General features: G+C 37.5%; 1 protein-coding gene across 11 annotated transcripts in view; it reads right to left on the bottom strand.

Moving 5' to 3' along the window:
* The window catches only part of DLG2 (discs large MAGUK scaffold protein 2), a 2,071,189-nt gene that overhangs the window by 553,696 nt on the left and 1,490,845 nt on the right, over positions 1-26,648 (bottom strand). For all 11 annotated transcript variants that reach the window (XM_059930672.1, XM_059930680.1, XM_059930673.1 and 8 more), the window contains one exon: positions 24,280-24,449. In XM_059930672.1, coding sequence (XP_059786655.1) covers positions 24,280-24,449 — 170 coding nt within the window. The remainder of the gene's footprint in view (positions 1-24,279; positions 24,450-26,648) is intronic.

The following is a 26,648-nucleotide window of genomic DNA, read 5'->3' as shown; positions in this document are numbered from 1 at the left end:
CCCGCTGGGCCAGGCAAATAAAAGGACTCAGCTGCTTAGCAGGAGAGGATTTTGTTTTTTAAAACCTCTTCTTCATCCTCCTTTTCTCCAAAGGAAACAAAGAAACCTAAATGAAGCAGAGATCATTTTGCCTTATAGTCTTACTTCTGAGCAAAAGCAGAAGTATCTTTTTAATACTGAAATGATGGTCCTTGTTGAAACAATATTTTAGAAAATGAAAAAGTAGAATAACAGGTTGAAGAGGAAACATCAGAAACATGTTTTTTCTGGGGGCGGGCCGGTGCGTGATGGGAAGTAGGTTGCCCAACATGCTTTTAAAAAACACATCTGGGAGTTAGAGATAGTTTAGTGGACAAACAGCTTTCAAAGGTGGTGACCAAAACGTTAATGCAAGTCCCCATGGAGCAATAGTAAATAGCTCTCTTGTTGCTTGTTGTTGGTGCCAAATCCAAGATGCAACGAAGGGAAATCATGTGGAAGCAACAGCTATTACTTGAAGAGGAAGCTTCTTCATCTTTAAAGTTGTTTTGAGAATTAAAGGAGTGAATGTATGTAAGCAGTGGGTACACAATAAAAATGTTGTTCCTCTTTCTCTTTCTTTAAACTACTACAAATGCAATCTGCAGGTATCTATGGTCTTTAGGGGGTTAAAACTAGAAGATTCAATGGGATACTTTATGACTAGTAAAATTGTCAAGAGTCTGCTGAAAACTAAGTAAAATGCCTCAAGATACTGGACCACCAAGAAAGAGGATGGCTTTCTAAATTTATGGTCAATCAGTTACTGCCTGAACATTTTTCTAAAGGAGATTAACTGTTAACCCTTTCTTAGCCATCATATTCAAAGGTCTCCCCCAATCATTATGCTATTATTTGGCAATAACAGTAAGAAAGACAAATATTGAGCAACAATTGCTTCATTTAGTCCTCATAATAAACCACTAAATAAGGTAGATTCTATTTTCTCTATTTATAAAAGAAAACCGAGGTTTTCAACTTCTATGTGATAGCGTATCCTTTACGACAGAGGGAAAAAGTCTAGAGATCTTAAGTCGCGAGAAAGATTTGTATTTCCAACACAAATGCTAAAAATGAATCAAAATCTCTGAACTGTAGTTAAAATTTTTAGAAATGCGCATCTAACTAAAGGCCCTTATTCAACTTTAGCTCAGATTGAGGGGCAACAGAAAAGGTACAGCCCTTCCAACCTAGCAGTATCAGAAGCAAGTAAGTAAAGAGTATTCAACTGGTCTGTCATTCACATGAACATTTAGTTGTAGCTTGGTTGGTGGTTGCAAATTAAGCTTCTCTGGGTGAGCCCTCTCATTTTGACAGCATGTTTCAAAGGGAAGAGAGGGGAGGAGAGGGTTGAATAGGGGAGGAGACATAAACAAAACAAAACAATGTAGTCAAGACCAGATTTTTTTTTTTTTTCTATTTCTTAAATTTAACCAAAGGATTTCCAGAGGAAATTGAAATGGGAGCTGGTTTGAGGGGTGAGCTACATGAATATATGAAGGTATGCTGGCATGGAGAGACCTAAAAAGAGAAGACACAATTCAGAGGGAGGGAAATGGTAGGGACAAAAAAGCAAGGGTGTCACAAAGTATAAGAATTGAGTCCTGCTGACATTGATCTTACAACTTCTATTATAGTACAATAAAGGGGAAGGGAGTAAAGGCTTTTACCTCCCAGGACTCTCACCTAAGTCTTCTGAGCCACATCTGCCTATCCAACCACGCCTTATGCAACTTCTCCCACACTCGCTGTGTTCCAGAGAGTGTTCTGTTCTTTACCTACTAAGCTCTTTTCTACCTTTTGCATCTGCTAGTCTTTCTGCCTGGAGTGTTCTTTTCTTATGCTTCATAAGGAAACTATATTTTTAAGGAAACCTTATACTCAATGATTCACCTCTTGAAAAGGTCTTCTCTGACCTCCCTGTCAATTTCCATCATTGCACACTGTTCTTATCCTTTGCAGCACTTTGTAATTTGTATGCATGTGTATGTGAACAGGCATGCATTTATTTCCCTGTATATTAGCTTATATTCTGTCTCCTTCAAAGAAATAAGTGCTGTGAGAACAGAGACAATGTCCTTTATACTCACCAATGTTGGTTGTGTGTTCTTGGGTAACTAATTTAAACTTTCGTAAGATTTAGTTTCTTAAATTATAAAATAGGGAGTAATAGTATCTAACTTACAGGATTGTTTGGAAAAAATTAACATGAAATAGAATCTTAAGTACAACTCTTCCTATTATTTTGGAAGAACTCTAAAATAATCTCACATTCAGAATTAAGGTGCTAGACTACCACACATGACTTGAAAAGCAGGTGATCCTTAACTGGTTTTGTCAGTCTTAGCGATGCTTTCCCTTCAACTTAAGTTTAGAAAGACAGGCTCTCTCTGGATTGACTTAGAGCTCTTGACATATGTCTCCTAGACTGTAAGGGTCAAAAATCTGGATGTTGCCTCCACCGGAAGAATGTAAAGTGAGAGACTGTAGCTAGAGTTACTTCAACTGGGAGCAGAGTGAAGTTTGGGTGCTGCAGTGGGAGAGAGCTGAAAGTCCTCGGACAAAAGGGAAAAGTGCCTATTTCCCATGGACTAGATGTGGGTCCAGAGGTGGGAAGCTGGTCAGGTTTCCTCATTAAGGGGACTGCCTGTGGCTCAATAGAGGGGTGGACCACTGTACACCCAGGGCTGAGAAAGAGTTAAATATGGCCATCAAAGGAAGTTTTGCCTCCATTCAGAGAACCACAGTTTTGAGTCTGCCATCAGGAGAAACTCAGAGGAACCCACAGAAGCCCCAGGAAGAAGAAAGCATCAGAGAGTATACATGTGCCATTCTAAGGTACCGAAACCAGATTACAATGATCTCACCCTGTAAAACTAACTATGTCCTTTTCCCATGATCACCTGCTTCCCACGTTGAGCAAAAAGGCTCATCATTGCAGATTTTTTTGGTCTGAAGCAAGATGGAGCTGGGGAGGTAAAGACATTTAAAATCAGATAAGAGCTCAGAGGTTTTTACATTTAACTTATGGGATCATCAGACTGAAGGAACTTTTAATTATTATGGTAAATGACCTATCTGAGATTGTATCAAAAGCAGGGGTAAATTTATCCTCAGAGGGTTTTGTGGGAGGTCAGAGAGAAAAAATAAAGTTGGTTTCTGCTTTTACCTTACTAAATCTAGTTCATTCAACAAACTAGGTATGACTGTATACAAAATACTTCACACAGCATTGAAGTTCAATGAATGGCGAGGATCTAAACATTTGGTACACAGTAGGTGCTTGATATATATTATTTCTCTGTTCCCTCTTTCCAATGACAAATTCTTCCCAAAATAGAGCATACACTTTTGAATAATTTGGAAGGTGTTCCTTGAATATTTCACTGTTTCACACCATAATAACTTTCACTAAGTCCTTTACAGAATAAAAACCCAGATGGGGGGTTGGGGGGTGGTCTGGGCTTTTATTCTGTAAAGGACTTAGTGAAAGTTAGTGAAAGGCAGGTCAGTCTTTCCTCAATATGATTTAGGATGAAAGAGCAATGAGGTTCTGGGAAGCTTCCTCATCTAAAAGTTAAAATGCTAGAGCCTGTGAATTTGTACTCGGTGGGCTATATCCACAATCCAGCAGGAGACAGCAAGCAGCCAGAGAACAGCAAGAGCGTTAGAGACTTGGTGCCCTCCATAAATCAGAAAGGCTCCTCACAGGTGCAGTGACAGCCTACCTGGCATCCTGGAACAGACTGTGGATGAGGTGGGAGACCACCTTATGTCTTTTCTGGGGAACTTTCTGCAGTTATCTAAAGTGGTTGTACCTGTGAATAAATTGCCTGATGTTCATATTCTCCAAGTAATCAACTGCAAGCTCTTCTTTCTCTGCTTACCACCCTTGGACATAGATTTTCATAGATGAACAGGGCTTAAGAGATGACACAGTCAGATCTCCCCTGTAAAAGGACCCTTACAGCTTCTGCCTGAACCCTTGTGGCAACAAAAAGCTCACCATGTGTGTTACAAGGCTCTGTGCTCTAGCGTCAAGTAGTTCTCATGCTTTTCTTTTCCCAAAGCCAAGGTCTGCTACCCAATAACGCCTACTCTTCCTAGTTCTGCCCTCTAGATGGACAAAATTCTTTCGTATTACAACTCTTTAATATTTGTCTCATTTATTCGACAAACATATATTGAGCACTTGCCCTGTGAGAGCTGCTGTTATAGGTTACTTAGGAATACAGCAATGAACAAAACAGAGTTCTTTGCCCTCCTGGGCTTATATCCTAACATAAACAAGTGAATACATTTTTAATATAATACCTGCTGGTGATAATGCTATGAGGAAAAATAAAGTCCTCAGTAAAGTGAGGGCAAAAGCCATGTGAACATCAAGGGGAAGAGTGTTTTAGGCAGAAAAAATAGCAGGTACAAAGCCCTGGGCAGAAACGTGCTTAGAACTTTGGAGCAATAGCCAGAAAGCCAGACTGACTGAAGCCTCATGGGCAAAGGGAGGTTCACAGGGGATGAAGTCAAAGAGGTGGCCAGGGATTTGTAGACCATGGTAAGGCCCTTAATTTTAATTAAGTGGAAGAGGAAGCTAGTGGATAGTTTGAAGCAGAAGGATGAATGGATATAATCTGGTTAATTTAAAAAAAATCTATCTGTTGTATGGAGAATAGACTGTAGAAGAGGCAAAGTAGAAACGGAGACTAGTTTGAATACTATTAGAGTAATCTGGGCAAGAGGTGATGGTGGTTCAGATGATAGCAGCAAGAGCAGAGTTGGTGAAAAGTGACTTGATTTAAGATTTATTTTGAGAGTATAGGATTTGCTAATGAATGAGTGTAGAGTATGAGGAAGAAAGAGAAATCAAGGATAATTCCTACATTTTTGTAAGCAACTGGGTGCCATTTAATAAGCTAGGGAAGACTCTAGGAAGAGCTAGTTTTGAAAATAAAATTAAGAGTTGCGTTTTATATATGTCAATCTTGAAATACCTATTAGATGTATAGCATGAGGATAACTATATTACATATATAGTATAGGGATGAAACTTAAAGTCATGAGACCAGATGAGAAAACCTAGGAGGACAGGTTGCTGGACCACCAAGGAGGTGTCAGCCCTGAGTCATAGGGAACTTTAGGCTTTAGAGGTTAAAGAAAGAAAAGGTTTGAAAACCTCTATAATTTCCTTCCCTAAACTTACATACCTTCACAGATAAATTTTGAGAGCATATTATTGGAAAACCAAAGTAGCTTTTTCCTGGGAAAATATCTGATATCCCTCATGAAAATGAAATATGATTGCTAGGACTTGAGAACGTAGAAAAAATAAGCCAGAAGCCTCAAATTATTTTTTAAAACATTGTCTAATGGCTCAAATGTTCCACTCTAACAGATGTCCCATCTAACCCTGTTACTGATATTAACTCAAAGCCATTATGAATACAAATGGCAGGAGTAAAGCTGAAGCTTTCACAATTTACTATTCCATCTTCCCTGGTACTCTTCTTAACAGTTGGGTTTTATTCCTGAGAAATTATATTGAATTTATAACTAATGTCTAGAATAATTTTTGTTTTTTCTTAAGTTTTCTTAAATTGCAAGAGTTTCCTTGAGAAAAGTTCCAGAAGAAAGTCCCAGCTAATTTTTCAAAGTTGTGAATTACAACAATGAGGAACTGTATCAACTAAGCTAATGAGCAAAGTAACCAGGCATGATTCCTCATTGAGAAGGTCACAGCTCCTTCTGTGAATGAATAGAGACTAATTTCCAAGTGCTGAAGGAAAGATGTAGAAGGGAGCAATTCAATTTCATCAACCAGTTGGTGAGTTGCCAAACACTCAACTGTCATATTTTGTTTTGCAAGCAGTCATCCAAAGTATAACCCTTCTGAAGCCAGATCTAATGGAACCATGAGGAAATGATCACTACCAGTCTTGCTGGGGCCATCTAAAATGCCTGTTGGGGCTTCCCTGGTGGCGCAGCGGTTGAGAGTCTGCCTGCCAATGTAGAGGACACGGGTTCGAGCCCTGGTCTGGGAGGATCCCACATGCCGCGGAGCGGCTGGGCCCGTGAGCCACAACTACTGAGCCTGCGCGTCTGGAGCCTGTGCTCCGCAACAAGAGAGGCCGCGATAGCGAGAGGCCCGCGCACCGCGATGAAGAGTGGCCCCCGCTCGCCGCAACTAGAGAAAGCCCTCGCACAGAAACAAAGACCCAGCACAGCCATAAATAATAAAATAAATAAATTAATTAAAAAATAAAAAATAAAATGCCTGTTGCCAGTGACAATCTACGATGGAAATGTATGTGACAGATAATCAAGCAAATGAATACACTGCTGTGCTATTTAGAGCAGTGAGGAAATCCATGTGATAGTAGACCTAAAAGATTCTTTTATTAGTTAATGTCAGTGCAGAGTCTCAAAGGGTTAGCTTCCTCTTAAGCAAAAAAGAAAAATATCAATTTGATTTTAAATTTAGGCATAGGGGAAAGAAACTTCTGAAAATTATGCACCTTTTGTTCTAACACCTCCTTAAACAAAGAGCCACGCGCTGCTTCAATTCATCAGAAAATCAAAGTGCAAACACCTGGGAAAAAATAGAATATCAAAAAAAAAAAAAACCAGTTGAAGCTTCTGAAGACAAGTTCCATTAAAAAAAAAAGCCTACTTTCTTTTTATGAGAAAAGAGTAGGTTTGACAGACAGGGAAAACAATAGTTTTGATCCGCCCTGGTTCAAGTGAGATGTTCAGATTGTTTATTTGGCATACTGATTTAAATGTGGAAAAACTCAGTTCAAGACAGTTCTGACTGAAGGATTGTACTTTTAAAGGCTCTAAAAATTATATCATGGAAATTGAAGGAGAGAGGAAAGTCTTAACACCTTTCTACATTCCCTGGTCCATGGTGAGAGATATTAAATTAGATGTTCGTTGAATGAATTGAGCTAAATCCACTCAGCATTTCTCTTCCTAGTCAAGCATCTTTCAAGGTATATATCAAGTGGTGTTTCTTTCCATTTCTTCATGCATTTTAACACTTCTGGATTTGTAAATGTTAATATTAAGTTATTTTTATGACTGGTTATCATTTCATTGTACAGAGTACTATTTACTTTTTATAACCAGAAAAATAAATGTGCACTTTCTAAAGTGTGAATTCTATTTTGCTGGTATTAATATTGCCAAACCTATTTTCCTTTTTGTATTTTTGCTCATCCCTCCATTTCTCAACTTTCTGTGTTTTCTTAAAAAACTTTTTTTTGTTTATTTAAAAATGTTATATGTACATTACAGGAAATCCGAAAGGTACGAAGAATACACAGTAAAAAAATAAGTTTTCCTCTCACACAGTTTTTGTCTCTGGAGCAACCACTGGTACCAGTTATTTTTCTAGAAATGATTTTTGTGTATACAAGCATATTATTTATATTCATCTCTCCTTTAAACAAACGATAAACCATTATGTATATTGTCTGCATCATGTATATGGTTTTACAACATATATGAGATTTTGTTCCCTATTAGTACATATAGAACTCCTTATTATTATTATTTTTTTAACAGTGGAATAGTATTACATGGATATACTGAAATTTTTGTAGCCATTCTTCCTTTGTCATTTAGATTGTCATTTTTTAAAAATTCTAGACACATTTATGCAATTAACTTTATTTCCCACCTATGCAAGTTCATTTACAGGTTGAATTCCTAGAAGTAGAATCACTATAGTGGCATTTGAACTAGAATCAATATAGTTTGAGTATTTAAAAAGTTAGAGGTATTTTAACATTGCTCTCCAATATAAAGGGGCAATATATGAGGAAGCCTCTTTAACCACATTTGCCAACACAGTGCATTGTCACATTTTTTGAATGTGGATGATCTGATAGGTGAAAAATGTATCTTGTACTTTCAATTTGCAATCTTTCATTATGAGTAAGGTGAAGCATCATACAAATGTCTGATAGATTTATTGGGAAATCTCCACTCTATGGCTTCCTTTTCTATTCTCTTTTAATGAACAAAAGTTCTGAATTTTAATATAGTTCAATTTACCCATCTCTATCTTTATAGCTGTATATTTTTATTTCTTAAACAAAATAAAATACAGATTTGATTGTTAACTTATTTGGGTTTATGTTATGTAGAGACTTTTTTTAAGATAGATAGATGCACAATTTTCCACATATGACTTATTAAACCATTTATCTTTTCCCACTTATTCAAAATGCCATCTTTATCATATACTAAATTTCTCTATGTTTCTTGTCTATTTATGATTTTTTTAGTCCTTTACTTTGATATATCTTTTCACTTTTTAATTATAGCTTCATAATATTTTAATGTTTGATAGGCTAAGACCTACCTCATTTACATTATTTTCCTGGCTAGTCTTGCTTATTAATTTTTTCCATATAAACTTTAGAATAAACTTTTCTCACTTAAATTTTTTTTCAGTGGTATTTTTGTTTTAAATCTTTAGTGAAAAAGTGAAAATTGACAATTTTTTTAAAAAAATGTATTAATTATTTATTTATTTATGTCTGTGTTGGTCTTCGTTTCTGTGCGAGGGCTTTCTCTAGTTGCGGCAAGTGGGGGTCACTCTTCATCACGGTGCGCGGGCCTCTCACTATTGCGGCCTCTTCTTTGTTGCGGAGCACAGGCTCCAGATGCGCAGGCTCAGCAATTGTGGCTCACGGGCCCAGTTGCTCTGCGGTATGTGGGATCTTCCCAGACCAGGGCTCGAACCCGTGTCCCCTGCATTGGCAGGCAGATTCTCAACCACTGCGCCACCAGGGAAGCCCCGAAAATTGACAATTTTTGATGTCACATCTTTCTTTCCAATGACATATTGTAGAGTTCCCTTCTTGTATGCCCTTTAATAGTCTTTTAGTTACTTTTATATAAATCTCACTCATTTATTCTTAAGTGTTTATAATTTTTGTTGTTACTATAAATGATATACTTTCTTTTATTATATCTTTTAATTGGTTACTGTGTTCATATACGTGCATATATATTCATTATGCTATTGATTTCTATATATTAATTTTATACCTAGCTACGTTTCTCAATTCTTTTATTGCTTGAAATAATTTTTGGATGATTTCCTTTGGCTTAAAACTATATGATTTAAAACTATTTGATTGTGGTATGTTTAGAGGTTATTAAATTTTTTTCATCCTGCTCATGTTGGGCAGCTCAATCAGACACTTTGCTCTGATATAGTACGTGTGACTAGTTTACTCTTTTCCTTTGTACATATACTCATTTTGCTTTTCCTTTAAGTTATAGTATGGGGGTCTGGATATTTTGTATTCTAATGACTTTCTGCACCTGAGGCAATAGCTGAGGAATGAGTTGGGGGAGAGCTCAGTAGAGGCTGTAGTCAAGTGTGCCATTTTTCTTAGAACACCCAAATTCTGCTGTCTTTTGAGAATCTTGTTTAATGTCCTAAATCAAGATGCATCTAGGTGGGTAATTTCTCTAATTCAAGATGCAGCTACAGAACCTTAATTTCCATTAGAGAAGATCAACACTGCTGCTTACTTTCTCCATGTTGGATTCTCCCAACAGCGAGTTCAACTACTCTGAAAAAGATAAGACTACCAGCTCAGCGTCCTCTTTTCCAACATTTAGTGGTATCAATGAGAAAGAAGTCTCAGGATTTTGCCAATTACCAACATAGTTTCAGGAGGGGAATGGGACTGGGGTAGCACCTGAGCCTTTCTAAACTTCTCTGCTATTGTTTCTTTCCTTCGTCACAGTTTTCTTTTTCTTTTTCTTTTTTTTTTTAAGTTATGTAAGATTTTTTCATTACTGTGTGAAGCTGTGATGTCACCAGTACTGCCTGGGTTAATTTTAGGCTACTTTTTTTTTTTTTTTTTTAAACTTTGGGTTTATTTATTTATTTATTTATTTATGACTGTGTTGCATCTTCGTTTCTGTGCGAGGGCTTTCTCTAGTTGCGGCAAGTGGGGGCCACTCTTCATCGCGGTGCGCGGGCCTCTCATTATCACGGCCTCTCTTGTTGCGGAGCACAGGCTCCAGACACGCAGGCTAAGTAATTGTGGCTCATGGGCATAGTTGCTCCGCGGCATGTGGGATCTTCCCAGACCGGGGCTCGAACCCGCGTCGCCTGCATTGGCAGGCAGACTCTCAACCACTGCGCCACCAGGGAAGACCTCGTCACAGTTTTTGAGTATATTACATTGAGTTGTGCTTCATGCCTTCTTTCATCACTGTTAGCATACATTTGTTGTTGTTACTGATTTTCCTTATGTTTATTTTGTGAGTTATTGAAGGAGAGAATTCCTATAATCAGATAAGATTAATCTGCTCTCATAACCTGGAAACCAGTTCTTTAGTAGCATATAGTCTGCTTGGTGGAAAACTTTGCCTATAAGCATTATTTTTATCTTTATCTTTCTATTGGTTCAGTATTTAGTCTTTCCTTATAACTGTGGGATTCATTTCATATCTATGTGTGCTGGGCAACATGCATCCCTGCCAAATCCTGTTTCTAAGAATTCCATCTATTTACCTTCAGGTCACCTGTAATTGACACAAATGAGGAAAGGTTGGCTAATATAAGGAACGGTTGAATTACTATTAAGAATGATATCGGGACTTCCCTGGTGGCACAGTGTTTAGGAATCTGCCTGCCAATGCAGGGGACACTGGTTCGAGCCCTGGTCCGGGAAGATCCCACATGCCACGGAGCAACTAAGCCCGTGCGCCACAATTACTGAGCCTGCACTCTACAGCCCATGAGCCACAACTACTGATTCCATGTGCCACAACTACTGAAGCCCATATGCCTAGAAGCCCATGCTCCACAAGAAGAGAAGCCACCACAATGAGAAGCCCATGCACTGCAAAGAAGAGTAAACCCCCCTTGCCGCAACTAGAGAAAGCCTGCGCGCAGCAACGAAGACCCAACACAGCCAAAAATAAATAAATAAATAAATAAATAAAACACAGTGTGAATGTTCTTAATAAAAAAAAAAGAATGATATCAATAGCTCTGGATGTTAAGCTCAGTTTAACAATATTATATTTAATAGAGATAAATATCAATTTATAAATTTACATTAAAAGTCAATTATGCTAAAATAGAGTGTAATATATCTGATAGCCAGTGATTCATATGAAGTATTTAACTGTCTATAATCTTGATATGAACCAACAAAAAGAGTCTTAAAAACAACGTTAACACAATTTTATACTATATTAAATAATCAGAGTATGGAGTTCACATAAAGAACTCTATTCACCACGGTCTGCACTTACAAGCATATCAATGGATCTCTCTATGTAACTCTGTGTATTGTTATTTGGGTAGGATATTGCCAAACTTGAAAAAATGAATAGTATGGAAACAGTAAAATAAAGGGTCTGAAGATCACACTGTATCCAGAATGGTTAATAAACTGGGATTCCTTAGTCTAAAGGAGAAAGGCCTAAGAGGAGAATCGACAGTAGCCTACAAATGTATGTAGGGCTCTTCTATGAAGAGTTGTCATCATAGCTGGAAAGGGCAGAAATAAAATTGATGGACAATTTCAAAAAACTCCAACTTTCAGCTCAATTATAGGGAAAAAAATCCAATGATTGGGGCAGTCTCCCAAGTGAATAGCTATCACCAGTGCTGAAAAGCTGTTTCTTCCCAGAGCATTAAAGTAGAAGTTGAAGTCTTGGTCAAGACTTCCTCATAAAAGCCTATATATATATTTATCAGATGGTATTTGTTATTATCTATGTATATGTACATTTCACACACTATGCTGGGACCACTATCTCCCTCAAGGGCACACTGGGTCTCTATCTCCAACTTTTAGTCACATAGTCAGGAGGTAGTCAATTAATATTTTACTAAACACATGAGTGAATGTGTGTATTTTGAGAGGTTAGAATATCTGATAAATAGGAATGCTTGGACATCAAAATTATCATGATTTTTAAAAACTGGTACCACACTTTATTCAAATGAATTGATCTGTGAAGGCTAAATTTTCCCATATGATTCAACTACTCATGAATATTCAATGAATATTTTAGGTTCCTGGGAAGCAACTGTTGAACTCTTTCTTCCTAAGACTCATGTGCTAGACTGAACAAATTATTTATGTCTTCATTCAGGACTGTAAGGCACTGACTCGCTTACAAAAATGTTCCTCGTTTGTTTCCTTTGTTATTTTTACTCTTCCCTCTTCGTAACTGCTCTCTTTTTATTTATTTATTTATTTTTATTATTTATTTCTTTTAACATCTTTATTGGAGTATAATTGCTTTACAATGGTGTGTTAGTTTCTGCTGTATAACAAAGTGAATCAGCTATACATATACACATATCTCCTCCCTCTTGCATCTCCCTCCCACCCTCCCTATCCCACCCCTCTAGGTGGTCACGAAGCACCAAACTGATCTCCCTGTGCTACGTGGCTGCTTCCCACTAGCTATCTATTTTACATTTGGTAGTGTATATATGTCCATGCCACTCTCTCACTTTGTCCCAGCTTAACCTTCCCCCTCCCCAATGTCCTCAAGTCCATTCTCTATGTCTACATCTTTATTCCTGTCCTGCCCCTAGGTTCATCAGAACTTTTTTTTTTTTTTTTAGATTCCATATATATGTGTTAGCATACGGTATTTGTTTTTCTCTTTCTGACTTACTTCACTCTGTATGACAGTCTCCAGGTCCATCCACCTCACTCCAAATAACTCAATTTTGTTTCTTTTTATGGCCAAGTAATATTCCATTGTATATATTTGTCACATCTTCTTTATCCATTCATCTGTCGAGGGACACTTAGGTTGCTTCCATGTCCTGGCTATTGTAAACAGAGCTGCAATGAACATTGTGGTACATGACTCTTTTTGAATTATGGTTTTCTCAGGGTATATGCCCAGTAGTGGGATTGCTGGGTCGTATGGTAGTTCTATTTTAGTTTTTTAAGGAACCTCCATACTGTTCTCTATAGTGGCTGTATCAATTTACATTCCCACCAACAGTGCAAGAGGGTTCCCTTTTCTCCACACCCTCTCCAGCATTTACTGTTTGTAAATTTTTTGATGATGGCCATTCTAACCGGTGTGAGGTGATACCTCATTGTAGTTTTGATTTGCATTTCTCTAATAATTAGTGATGTTGAGCATCCTTTCATGTGTTTGTTGGCAATCTGTATATGTTCTTTGGAGAAATGTCTATTTAGGTCTTCTGCCCATTTTTGGATTGGGTTGTTTGTTTTTTTGATATTGAGCTGCATGAGCTGCTTGTAAATTTTGGAGATTAATCCTTTGTCAGTTGCTTCATTTGCAAATATTTTCTCCCATTCTGAGCGTTGTCTTTTTGTCTGCTCTCTGTTTAGCCTTGACTTGATAATTCTCAACCTTTCCTAATATCATCTTTATTGTGAAAATTTCCTACTTACAGTGGATTTTTGGTGGGATCTCATAATTGGCTAGCCCATAGCATATTCCATGTTTAAAAATTCCTAAGTTGGCTTTCTTTATGGGTATTAAAAGCAGAGATTTTTTTTTTTCATCTTTCCTATTAACTTATCTGTAAGGGATGATGTGTCTATCTCGCTGCAATTGAATTACGCTCAGAGACAAAGTCCATGTAGTAGTACAAGACTTCTGACTGACAGCTAATGGCACTCAGAGTCACGGTCCATGAATAAAAAATACTGCAATCTTTAGTTTCATTAGATCTCAGTGTGCCAGAGAAGAAGAAGAATTTAATGTACACTGGTTGATGAGTTGGGGAACCAAAATGGGTTTAGTTAGGGGACCGTGATGAATTTAGCATGAAGTCAGTGCCAGCTAGCAGAAAAGGACTGCATTATTTCAGTCTAGGTGAATGCCAGTTTTCTAGGAAGGTACTTGAGAGAAAAGCCAAAAATCTTTATTTATTGTCACTCCTTTGATTTAGCACTTAGAATGCCTGGTTTTATAAATGTTTTAGAAATAAAATATTTCTTGAGTGAATGGAGGATTATTTTCTGCACATATTTGCTTCTTAAAAATATAAACAAGGGGGCTTCCCTGGTGGCGCAGTGGTTGAGAATCTGCCTGCCAATGCAGGGGACACGGGTTCGAGCCCTGGTCTGGGAAGATCCCACATGCCGCGGAGCAACTGGGCCCGTGAGCCACAACTACTGAGCCTGAGCGTCTGGAGCCTCTGCTCCGCAGCAAGAGAGGCCGCGATAGTGAGAGGCCCGCGCACTGCGATGAAGAGTGGCCCCCACTCGCCGCAACTGGAGAAAGCCCTCACACAGAAACGAAGACCCAACACAGCCAAAAATAAACATAATAAAAAAAATATATATATATATATATAAACAAGGAAGGAGAACACTTTAAAATTATTGGGCACTGAGATGCACCAGGTATCTCATTAAATGCTCACAATAACCAAGGCTACTTAATATGCCCATTTAACAGTTAGGTAAAACAAGGGTTTAAACACTTAGATGCTGTCCATATCCTAAAATCTTTTCATGAAATTTCTTTGTTGCTGATCGTAAATTGGAAAGATTTATAGTCATAGTATTTACCACAGCAACACATTTACTTTTGAAACTTTTAAAAATAGTATACATACAAATGTATCTATATACAAAACAGAAACAGTCCCACAGACATAGAAAACAAATTTATGGTTTCCAAAGGGGAGGGGGAAGGGGGATAAATTAGGAGTATGGGATAAACAGATATCATAAAATAGACAAGCAACAAAGATTTACTGTATAGCACAGGGAATTATATTCAATATTGTGTAATAACCTATAATGGAATATAATCAGAAAAAAATAACTGAATCACTTTGCTGTATACCTGAATCTAACAAAGTATTATAAATCAAGTATACTTTAATAAAAAAAAATTGAAAAAAATGCTATACAAGTAAGTATTTACCTGAGCAAATATTCACAGCTAGGTAAACAGTGTTTTCTACGTGAATTATAAAACTTCTGAATGTCAAAAAACCGAACTACATCTAGTACAAGGCATTTTTTTATATCTGAAGTTTTCATGGTAAAAATAATTTTGACTTTCAAAAAACCATTGACCATAAATTCTGTTAAAATTCATGAACTAGCTTTAAACAGCAAAGATGTAAGAAAAGAAACAATGGCCAAGTGTTAACCTCAAAGGGCTAATGAGAGGTGGGGCATCATTCCTTAATTTCCAAAAGGATTTAGTAAATATAATTAATTGTTTTTACTCTCCTATAATGTTATAATGTACAGAACAGTGGGGACTATAGTAGAAATACTTGTAGTTTTTTTTCCATGAATAAAGCACTTGCTACAAGGCTCAGGAGAGAGCTTTTTTACAGGTGTCATTACAAAGACTGACCAAATATCAGCTTAGAGAAAGAGCCTCCCAACCCACAAGTACGTATCATTTATCCAGAAATAATCAGAAACTAACCATGTACATATTAAAGAAATTCTACAGAAGGTGCCTGGGAACAAGGTGAACTCATCAAATATGTTGTCCTTTGTCCAATTATTTAAAAAAGAAGTATCTGTTCTTTGGGAGATCAGAGAGTGGTGATTTAGTCACAATTTATTTCTAAGAAGACTATTTCCCTGGCTTAACACGTAGTTAGGCATTTTCTTTTAGACTCTGAATATTATATTTCAGTAAAACGTTGCACTACACATGCACTCAAGCATATCCCTGTTTCCTCCAAGAGAACAATTTGGGTAATTCAAAAGGACTGAAAAAAATTTAGCACTAAAAGGAAAATGTAGTATTTTGAGATCTCATGCCAAACAGCTGAATTGCCATTTGTGCTTATTAAGAGTCAAACCATTGGGACTTCCCTGGTGGCGCAGTGGTTAAGAATCCGCCTGCTGATGCAGGGGACACAGGTTCAATCCCTGGCGCAGGAGGATCCCACATGCTGCAGAGCAACTGGGCCCGTGTGCCACAACAACTGAGCCCGTGAGCCACAGCCACTGAAGCCCACACGCCTAGAGCCTGTGCTCCGCAATGAGAGAAGCCACCGCAATGAGACGCCCATGCACTGCAAGGAAGAGTAGTCCCCACTCGCTGCAACTAGAGAAAGCCCTGCACACAGCAGTGAAGACCCAACACAGCCAAAAATAAATAAATAAATAAATAAATAAATAAATAAATAATAAATAAAACTCCCTCTGCTTTAAAAAAAAAAGAAAAGAAAAGAAAATGTGTCAAACCATTATTCAGAAAGGCCCTTCACCACAAAGAAGTCTACCTACCACTTAGAACTCAGAGCCTGGGACAGGGGCCTGAATAAAGAGTAAATGGTGCCTTGCATTCAGAGACACATTTATATGTGCACTGAAAAATGAATATACATTATAATTTACCCCATGGCAAGAAAGGGGAAAACGTATGGCGTCCCTTGATGCAGTAAATGGTTGGATGCCAGCAATCAAAATCACTGCATCACCGTTGTGTTCAGTTTTTACCCAGTGGTCTGGTGATCCATTTGGGTATGAACAGCTGAATTCTGGACAACTGAAAACTTTGCTAACCTAAACATTCCCAAGTTATCATGGTCAGGTGGTAGTTGTCCAACTTGTTATAGAACGCCGTCAGCAAAATTATCCATGGACAGATGGGATAAAGAGAAGAATTTCAGTGCAGGCAATCTCTATACTATGTTGTAAGGACGGTACACTCAATTTTCAATTAAAATCTTAGCTCATTCAAATGTTCATCGAGCACTTGTTATATACTCAATACCTGCAGCTCTAGGTCTATATACCAAAAATCAAGTTGCGAAATAGTTAATTTACCAAATGACCATCTCTGAAAACTGCCAGTTGAGTTTCTCATATCAACTCTGAGAAAGTTTACTCTGGCCACGTTAGTGTCAGAGAGAAAAAAGACCAGAACAGATGGAGGAAGAAGGACAGATGAGAGAAAAGAATTGAGTATGCAGAGATCAAGACAAGTCGTAAACTTCATTCCAGTTAGATATTTGAGAAATTGCCTGTAATATCAGAGGCATGCTAAGTTGATATTTAACCAGGCTGGACAATAAATCTGTTATGTAGGCTATTAAGAAAAAATAAAATAAAAATCCTCAATAACCTGGAAATTGGTTTTTGATTACTTGGCCTGTTAAGCAAAGTGCTAGATGCTTCAAATACTGTTTATCCCAATCTTTTGAATGGATAGTTTCTGTAAGGGGCCCATGCAAGGGTTTTCCTCATAAGGAACTCCTCTTGGCAGTAAAATCATTCAGCTTCCATCTTGGCCCTTGCTTTTTCCCCCTGCCATACTGCAGTGATGAGCATGGCCTGTCTTGGACTCTACTCCATCTCTCCACCCCAATTCCTCCCACTTGCGACACAGAGTTTGGTCGCAGACTAAACCTAGGACTTGTACTTCCCTTTTAAGTGTTCATTAAATGCTTCAAATTTAGCACAGGCCAGGGTAGAGATCATAAACTCAGTGTCTTAAGTGTTAGACTTTGCAGCTTGTTTATCTCCTTAATTTGGGCTGTTGATATCTATCTTTTCTATGTGCTAAGGTTACTTAGATGGTCCGGTAACAAGAAAATGAACACAGAAGAGGAAGAAATGAAGTATTTTAGAAGCTCTTAGAAGTGAAAGGCTGCTTCTGATTGAATCGATTAGTAATAGCTTTGTGGAGGAGATAGAATTGAACTGGCTTGGCTCTTGAGGATGGATATGATGCCAAAAGGCAGTGATCACAGTGGTAAGGAAACGCACTCCAAAGGTGGGAGCAGGACAAACAAAGCCTTAGAGGCAGGAAAGTTTGGCATGTGTTTAAGAAATTGTGCATAGTCCAGCTTACCTGGATAAGAAGACGGATGAATGAGAGAAGAGAGAAGAGAGAAGGCTGAAATCAAATTTTGTTGCTGGAGAGGGAGATCATAGAGGGTGTGAAATACTGTAACAAGAAATTTAGATTTTTACCTAGTGCCAGGGAAGAACCACTAGAGACTTTTGAGCAGGGGAGAACAATTAACAGAGCTGCGATTTTTGGAAGACTGATCTAGAAGCGTGTGGGAATGGAAGGGAGGGATTGGCAATGGATCTATTACAGTAGATCAGACAAGACATAATGAAGATATGAACACCATAGTAATGGCAGTGGAGATTTTAAAGAGAAGACTAGTTATGTTGGAGGTAGTTTCCAAAGGACCTGATGCCTGATTTAATAAAGGTGGCAAAGAAGAAAGAAGAATCAAAAGAAAAGGACTTTGAACTTTTCAACTTGGATGATGGGACAATCTTTAACATAAATGGAGAGGACAGAAGGAAGAGCAGATTGTACTGGTGGAGGGCAGGCGATGGAAGCTGACCCTGAGGAGACATCATGAGGTCAGTTTTCAACATGCTTGGAGATATTTCTACACATGGAGGCTACTGAAATCTATGCCCAAACTAGGAAAACTAAAAAATACAAACAGACATATATGCACATTTTCATAAAACATAGATTCATACACCACATCGTAACTCAGACCTGTTAGAAATAAATTTATATAGAGCTAGAGAGAACAACACAGCTGAACATATTATATATGTGCACATACAGATGCTAACACCAATATATTAAAAATATATGTGTGTGTGTATATGGATACAGAAATCTGAGTCAATGCATGAAAATATATATTGGCTTCATCTGAAATTGCTTAATATTAAAAACTTTTAATTAACTTTTGAGTCTTTAATCCAAGAAATATTAATACTTACTAAACGACTGGATTGTGTAAAATACTATGGGAAGCACTTTAAAGCCCCAGAATGAGTATGTGCTTTGCTGCTTTTCTTTATTCAACTTTTAGTCAATTATGATAATAAAAAGAGTAAAAATAATTAAATATGTATTGAGAATTTACAATTATTATCCTGAAAATAACCTTATGAATTAGATACTCAAATTACATCTATTTTGCAGACGAGGAAGGTGAGGCACAAAGAGGTTAAGACACTTACTCTAGTTTTCATAGCTACTTAGAGAGACGTCCAGCAATTTCATCACTACATATGTGGCTTCTCTAATGGTTGAATTATACACATTATAAATGGCCATTAGTATAGTGACTTTTACAGTCAGTGTGTTTTATAGTTATTTTTACTTCTTGTGCAAAGCTGAGAGCATTCTTCACTGCATTTGCAGTTCGCACTGTTACAGACTTTTATAACTGCAAAAATGTATATAACTATGAAGAAATTAAAACTGAAGATGTTTAAAAACATTTAAAAAAATAATGTAGAATTGATGAAATTTTTTGCTAGACAGAATTTACCACTCTTTGAGTTTTTATTAAAAAATAAGGTGGTTAAATAAAGTCTACCTTTGGATTTAACAATGCTATGGCCTTAACATTTCAGTTCTAGAACTTGGCCTTCAACTAGCTATATATCTGTAAGCAGCAAGAACATCTTAGAAGGCATCTCATTTCTTATATAGGTTTAGGCTTCTTTGGCTTAGGCCACAGAAACCAACAGTCTACAAGTGTTGACTTATCTAGTTCCTGAGAAATGATGACTTAGAGTGTCCTTGGGAAAGTCACTAGAAAGACTTTTATTATAAACCTATTTCCTGGGAAACCACATGCACACTTCAGATTCTCTTCCTCGCATATTTCTGGTTGCTTGGCAAGTCTAAATGGATTTGCCTAATCACGACTTCCTATACATGATTAGCCATTTTTTTCTCAACTGACTGCCTTCACACAGACACCCCAGCTGCTTGCAATGACCAAATCTATCACTGTGAGGTTAAGGAAATTTTTATATATTGTTAAGAAGAGACATTCTAAATCAGTAGTGCATATTACCCAAATATCCCTTACTGAAATACATGGCTATAAATCATCAGCCAGATGATTCTAATTGAATATTGGGAAGGTTAGTACTGCTATAAAGATAAATCACATACATCAAAGATCATCTCAGAATTAGTGATTTGTACAATAGGTGGAATAAACATAAGGGTATAAATTGGAAAACTGTAAATTTAATTCTACCACAAATTATTTTTTCAAGGAATCCCTTAACATTGCATCTATATAACAAAAAGGAGTAACACTGTTTACCTTCTGTCCTATGTACAAACAAATAAACAAAACCAAAAATAATCCCCAAACAAAAACGGTCTGGGGCATTAAGAATGTCTATAAAATAGATCTACTAAAGGCTTATAACTGTTCAAAATAGCTAAAGTAGCCATATTCATGATTTTTATATTAAAGACTATTGGTAAAAGTGAGAAAGTCAATTATTCAGGTATTTCCCCAACTCCAGATATTTCATAAAAAATGGGAAAAATTCAGAGTATTAAGAGGGTTTTCAGACAGACGTTTTCTAGTTCTGCCTCCTTTTCAGAATCTTCACAGTCTTTTCAACATGTCCAGTAGAGTCCCCATAGGGGTTCCTCCACAGCCTTCCCCATCTCACAAATGGCACCCCAATCCATTAGATTGCTCTATTAGAAGGACCAATTAGAGTATGTCCAAGGGCCTCAACCTTGGACATACCCCACATCTAGATTACCAATAAGTGGCATCACATATCTTCACCATCCATTTTTCTCTAACTTCTCCAAGTGTCCCCTAACTGATCTCTGTTCCCACTCTTGCCCCCTTCAATGCATTTTCTTTACAGCAGCTGAGTGATCTTCTAAAAACAACAAATTTGACCATATCACATGCTGAACATGTTGCAAGAACTTCCCATTGCACTTGACATAAAATAACAAATCTGTAAATACGGTCAACGAAGCTGTACAAGATCTGGCCCCTGCTCACCTTGACAATATCATTTCGTGTCATTCACTATCTTGTCATTAAACTTCGATCACAACTGACTTCTTTCAGTTCCTGGAAGGTACGAAGATCTTTCCTACACTGGGGCCTTCATACACACATGCTTTTTACTTCTGTCTGGATACTCTCCTCCACTCTTTGTCCAGCTAACTTCTAATTTTATTTGTATTTCAAAGTTTAGCTTAAGTGGCACTTCCTCAGGGAAGTCTTCTTTGACCCACTATTTAATTCGTGCCTCCTTAATCATTTATGCTCATTCATAGCATGTTTCCCAATTTATATTATAGGTGTTTTCTACATCAGACCATAATCTTCCTGAGCAAGAATTCTCTCTTGTTTTCTTTGTGAATGCTCATTGTCTGGGTCTGTGTCAAGTCCACAATAAATACTTAATAAATATTTGTTGAATCACTGAAGAACTAAATTAATGAACACATTCAGTTAGCTCTGTATTATATACTCAAAATTGAGGCTAGTTAGCCCAGTTGGCAAGAGTGTTGATATTTACTATTGAGAATGCCCACACGCTCAGTGAAGGGAAGATAAGGGTCTGAAAGCACATATTAAATTTTAAATTCTCTGGAGCGTTTTGGATCTCCTGATTAAGATGAATCACATCTTCCTCTTTGTTCAATTGGAATCATGGCTCAAGTTCAACCACAGAGCTGATTTCATTCTGTCTAGCATTAAAGTGAGTTGGCTTTATGTCTCTCTCTCGCATTAGAACTTTCTGATTCTCCCATTAGAAGCACATCTGATTCATCTTCATTGTCTCCACTGCATAAGAGTTTCCATGGCATGAGTTAAACATTGACAGAAATTAAAAAAAAATATATCATCATTCAAAAATAAAGAATAAAGGTGCCAAGGGAGGTTAAGACCGCAAGGTATCATCAGATTTAGTGTAGAATCCAATTTACTCTGATTCAGCACTTCCTGCGTTCAAGGCACAGGGAAAGGCATCAGGGATTTAAACAGTGACTAAAACAGTTTCTTTCTCTGTAAATCAATAAGCTCTATATAGAGAAACAAATCCCCATCAGTGATCTTTGTATGGTGACAGTACAAAAAAGTATGACTGACTCAACAGAATCCCAACAGGACCAATAGGCCCACAGCCCTCTACAGGAATTTGGCAGGAGCCTGCTTTCAGGGATGTAAAGTTCGCTCTACAAGTTTCCTGGTTCTCCTTTCCCCAGTAGAAAAAGCCCATCACCCATCAGCTCGGTGCTTTGTGACCACCTAGAGGGGTGGGATAGGGAGGGTGGGAGGGAGGGAGACGCAAGAGGGAAGAGATATGGGAACATATGTGTATGTGTAACTGATTCACTTTGTTATAAAGCAGAAACTAACACACCATTGTAAAGCAATTATACTCCAATAAAGATGTTAATAAATAAATAAGCCACACACACACACACACACACACACACACACACACAAAAAGCCCATCACCCATATGCTGCATATTTTCATTGGGTTATTGCCTTGGTATTCCTGGTCGATTAATGCTCACTGGTCCCCACATCTCACTCTCTTTGTCCCGGGGCAATTCCTGCCCCACTCCTGGCTCAAAGGAGAAGATAGTTCAGACAGAAGTAAACCAGCTAGGGCCCTAATACCAAAGATAGAGATCCCAAAAATATGTGTTCCTGATAAAATTAAGGAGTTTTGGCTACCGATTCCCTAGAACCTTTAAGTGCTCTGCTGAGCAGCTGGAGGTCATCGAGTGACTCAGCACTCGATGACTTCCTAATGGATGGTAATGCTTTGCTGAGTGCTTACAACTAGTATGTGCCTTAAGGCTGTGCTGAATAATTGCTGTTAATTGAATTGTAGAAATATCTACGTTATTTATATATAGTATATCTTTTTAATCGAAGTAGTGGGATGCTCATTTGGTTTAACTTTAAAGCACATGGGAAATATGATGTTAGTACATGTGTAGGATAGAAGGTCTTTTCTTTCATATCACCAGACATTGTGGTATGGAAATACTTTACTTCCTTTCTTCCCGCCTACCTCCCCCAGAATTAATTCTGTGATTTTAACGCATTTGAATTTAACTCAGGAGGGATCCTTGATTATTTTATTAGATTACCAAACAACTGTAGCAAAGGCTGAAACTATATGGAGCAAACTACAAATAACATGTATATACTGTACAGTTAATACTTGTTGTCAATTTGTGCCAGCCATTATTCTAAGCACCTTATGTATATTGACTCGTCTAATCCTTACAACATTTCTAGGGGCAAGTGCTATTACTACCTGCATTTTGTAGATGAGAAAATTAAGGCTCAGAGAGGTTAAGCAATTTGCCCAAGGTCAAACGGCTAGTGCGCTGCAGAGCTAGGATTCCAACTTTGGCACTTTGGCTCTGGAGTCTGCACTCAACCAGCAAGCTTTTCTGCTCACCACTTGCCAGCTATTAGTTAAATGTTTAATTCTCATAAGCCCAATGGGATGCTACCATTATGATCCCCATTTAATAAGGGGGTTGGTCTAACCAACGTCAATCTGCTAGTAAGTGGCTGAACCAGGCTTTTAAATTCAGTCCTGCCTGACTCTTGGGTCTGAGATCTTAAACACCACCCACCACTACCTCGCAGAGAAGGTGGTGTGCTTATTTGTAAATCACATCTAGCATTAGAGATTACACAGATTTTAAGGGAAAGAGAAATAATTTACTAAAAGAGTATAGTGACTCTGTAGTCAAAATCTTTTAAAATATTTAAAATACTCAAGCCAATTATTTAATTTTTCTAAAATATTTGAAATACTGTTAATATTAAATGTCATCATTCTGAAGAGCAAAGTTCAAAGGACTATTCTTAAAAATTAATATAATGATTCATCTTACTGTTTATGTGATTCCCCAGGGTAACTGCAATTACCTCAAGAGATTTGTGAACATTTCAGAAAAATAAATTTTAACTTATTTTGACTATTGCAAGTATAAAATGTTATGTAGTACTTGAATACAACAGATAAGAGTATTATAAAATCAAAACAAATCACAAGTGTCATAAAAATATAATAATTATTTCAGGATAGGCTATTTCAATTATTATTTTTCACATTACTATTTTACTAAAGGAGGGAGGTTACCATTTACATTTGAAACGTTAGAAAGTATTAACATGCCAGCTAAGTCATGATGATACGGTAAGATTAAAAATTTATAGAAAAATGTAGATGGTTGTTGTTATTGTTTATAAGAAAATTTCTTCAGAAATCTATCCTTTCCTTCTCTGAGTTCATATTTACAGTATTGGTTTCTTTTACTCTACGTATAAACCTACCATTATCATAGGATTTCAAAACTCATGGTAAACGCTGAATATCAGACAATAAAAGAATGGACTACATAGATGGGTTATGGCATAATCTTTAGCCAAATAGGTTGTCACTGGTGTTCTATTGTGAGTTATTTATGTGTCTATTACCTTTAGGCCCTTTGAACAGTTTGATTTCCACAACAGTCTCCAAAATGGGTCGTCTTCTACGCACGTACAGCCGAACGATAGACCCTGCTTCTTTGAGCGCTTCCACTGCTTTACTGTGGGAAACCTCTGACACATCCACCTCGTTCACCCGTAAGATACAATCATTGACCCTGAAAGAAAGGAAAAGAGGCAAAGGTCAGGAGTGGCTAAGAGAATTTCTGGAAGAATCTTATGAGTATCTAACCTTAAGATGTGGGGAGGCAAAAGGTATAGGCAATTAAAAAATATTTATATTTGGAAGAAATACTTCAAATGAAGGAAATCAAGAAAACCTTGAACTCCTCAGCCTTCACAGTTTTCCCAACATTGACCACCCTACTGGTCAGGTCCCATCCTGAACTCCAGTCCGCTCTGACTGGGACAGCATCACATAGGGGGCAGTTAGAAGGACACATATTTTAAGGTCTCTGCCAGTCACATCAGCATTTTGATTGCTTTTAATTGGCTTGACTGAGGGTTACAATTTGAGTGGTTCTCAGAACTTACTCCCATAGACTATATAGACATAGCAAATGTAACTTTATAAATTAGTTTTTCTTAAAATTTTAATTTACTAACTATAAAAGTAATATATGGGGCTTCCCTGGTGGCGCAGTGGTTGAGAGTCCGCCTGCCAATGCAGGGAACACGGGTTCGAGCCCTGGTCTGGGAGGATCCCACATGCCGCGGAGCGACTAGGCCCGTGTGCCACAACTACTGAGCCTGCGTGTCTGGAGCCTGTGCTCCGCAACAAGAGAGGCCGTGATAGTGAGAGGCCCGCGCACCGTGATGAAGAGTGGCCCCCGCTCGCCGCAACTGGAGGAAGCCCTCGCATAGAAACGAAGACCCAACACAGCCAAAAATAAATAAATTAATTAAAAAAAAAAAGTAATATATAATCATTTTAGAGAATCTGAAAAATATAACATGTAGAAAGAAAAAAACTATATACATGATTCAATCATCTGAAATAATGTTAGCTTTCTGGCAAATTATCTCCCAGTGTTTTTTTTTCCCCCTCAAATTCATTCCACGATATTATAGGGATTAAAGTTCAGATTTCACAAAATTCAAATAAAATCTCAATCCTTGTCCTAGGTACTTTCTTTGAAAACTAAGAATTATGACACGGCCTACATTAGACTTTTCCTGTCTGACATTTTTTTCATGGGAAGGAACAAGCTGACTTTTGCATTAAGCTTTCTAGATACTTTATAGTTCATAGTGGCCATGAACTGTAAATCTCTTTTATATTCACAATAATAACTAGTGAGAATATTAATAATGGTTAAGGGTGTAAGACTTGAGATTAGAAGGAGTTCTTCCCCTCACTCCACAGATCCGTTCTCGTGTTCCCCATTCCAGTTTGCTGTGTTGCTCAGAGTAAGAGATAAGGGGCTACCCCTGCTTGACCCCTCCTCCCACCACCCATTCGGCTCCACCCGTGAAGTATATCTATAGTCCATCCAGGCTCCTCATCTCCAGTGCTACCCCCTTGGCTGAAGTCAACGTCATCTCTCACCTGAACTACTTCCACAGCCTCCTACCTAGTCTCTCCGATCCTCTCTTGTCACCTTCCAACTCATTCTCCACAGTGGCCAGGATAAAGTGGACATGGTTGGTTGCCTAACCACCTTCCATTCCATTCCCCACTTCCTTCTTCCAAACAGTGCCTGATTTTGTTCAGGTGATCTATTCTTCAGCAAATCTTTGTTAAATGAACGAAAGAGCAAGTCTAAGTTCAATTATTGGGCCCTCTATTTCCTAAGTTTGTAAACATTGATAATTTTTTTTAACTTCTCTAAGCCTCCATCGTCTCATCTATAAAATAGATATAATAGTAATACCTACGATAAAGACTTTGGGGAAGATTAAATGTGGTAATGAGGAAGATTAAATGCGGTAATGTACATATAAGTCCTTAGCACAGACCCCAGTATGTAATAAGCACCTAATAAATGGTTGTTATTGGTAGCAGTGCACAGTTTATTGATTTGTAATATTCTTAACTATTGGATTCCTTCCATAGTCTTGTGGCATAAGATCTATTACCCATATTACACAGATAAGAGTTGTTCCAAGTGGTTAAGTTCTTTGTCTAAAGCTGTCAGCAATTTGATTAGAGATTGGATATGATCCTAGGTCTTATTTCAAAATTTGTTCTTTCCTCTTAGTACACATACATCTAATGTGATGAATAGTTTCATGTATGTTGTGCACATCAATTTAAAATTATAACACGGTAGTGGAAATATATAAAAAGTATGGGAAGAATTTTCCTATCTTTTTTGTTCATAACTTTTCTATACCTATTTGTGGAACTGAGTGAT

This window comes from Balaenoptera ricei, chromosome 8 (assembly GCF_028023285.1).
Source record: "Balaenoptera ricei isolate mBalRic1 chromosome 8, mBalRic1.hap2, whole genome shotgun sequence".
Taxonomy (NCBI): Eukaryota; Metazoa; Chordata; class Mammalia; order Artiodactyla; family Balaenopteridae; genus Balaenoptera; species Balaenoptera ricei.
This window is presented reverse-complemented; position numbering and strand designations above follow the sequence as displayed.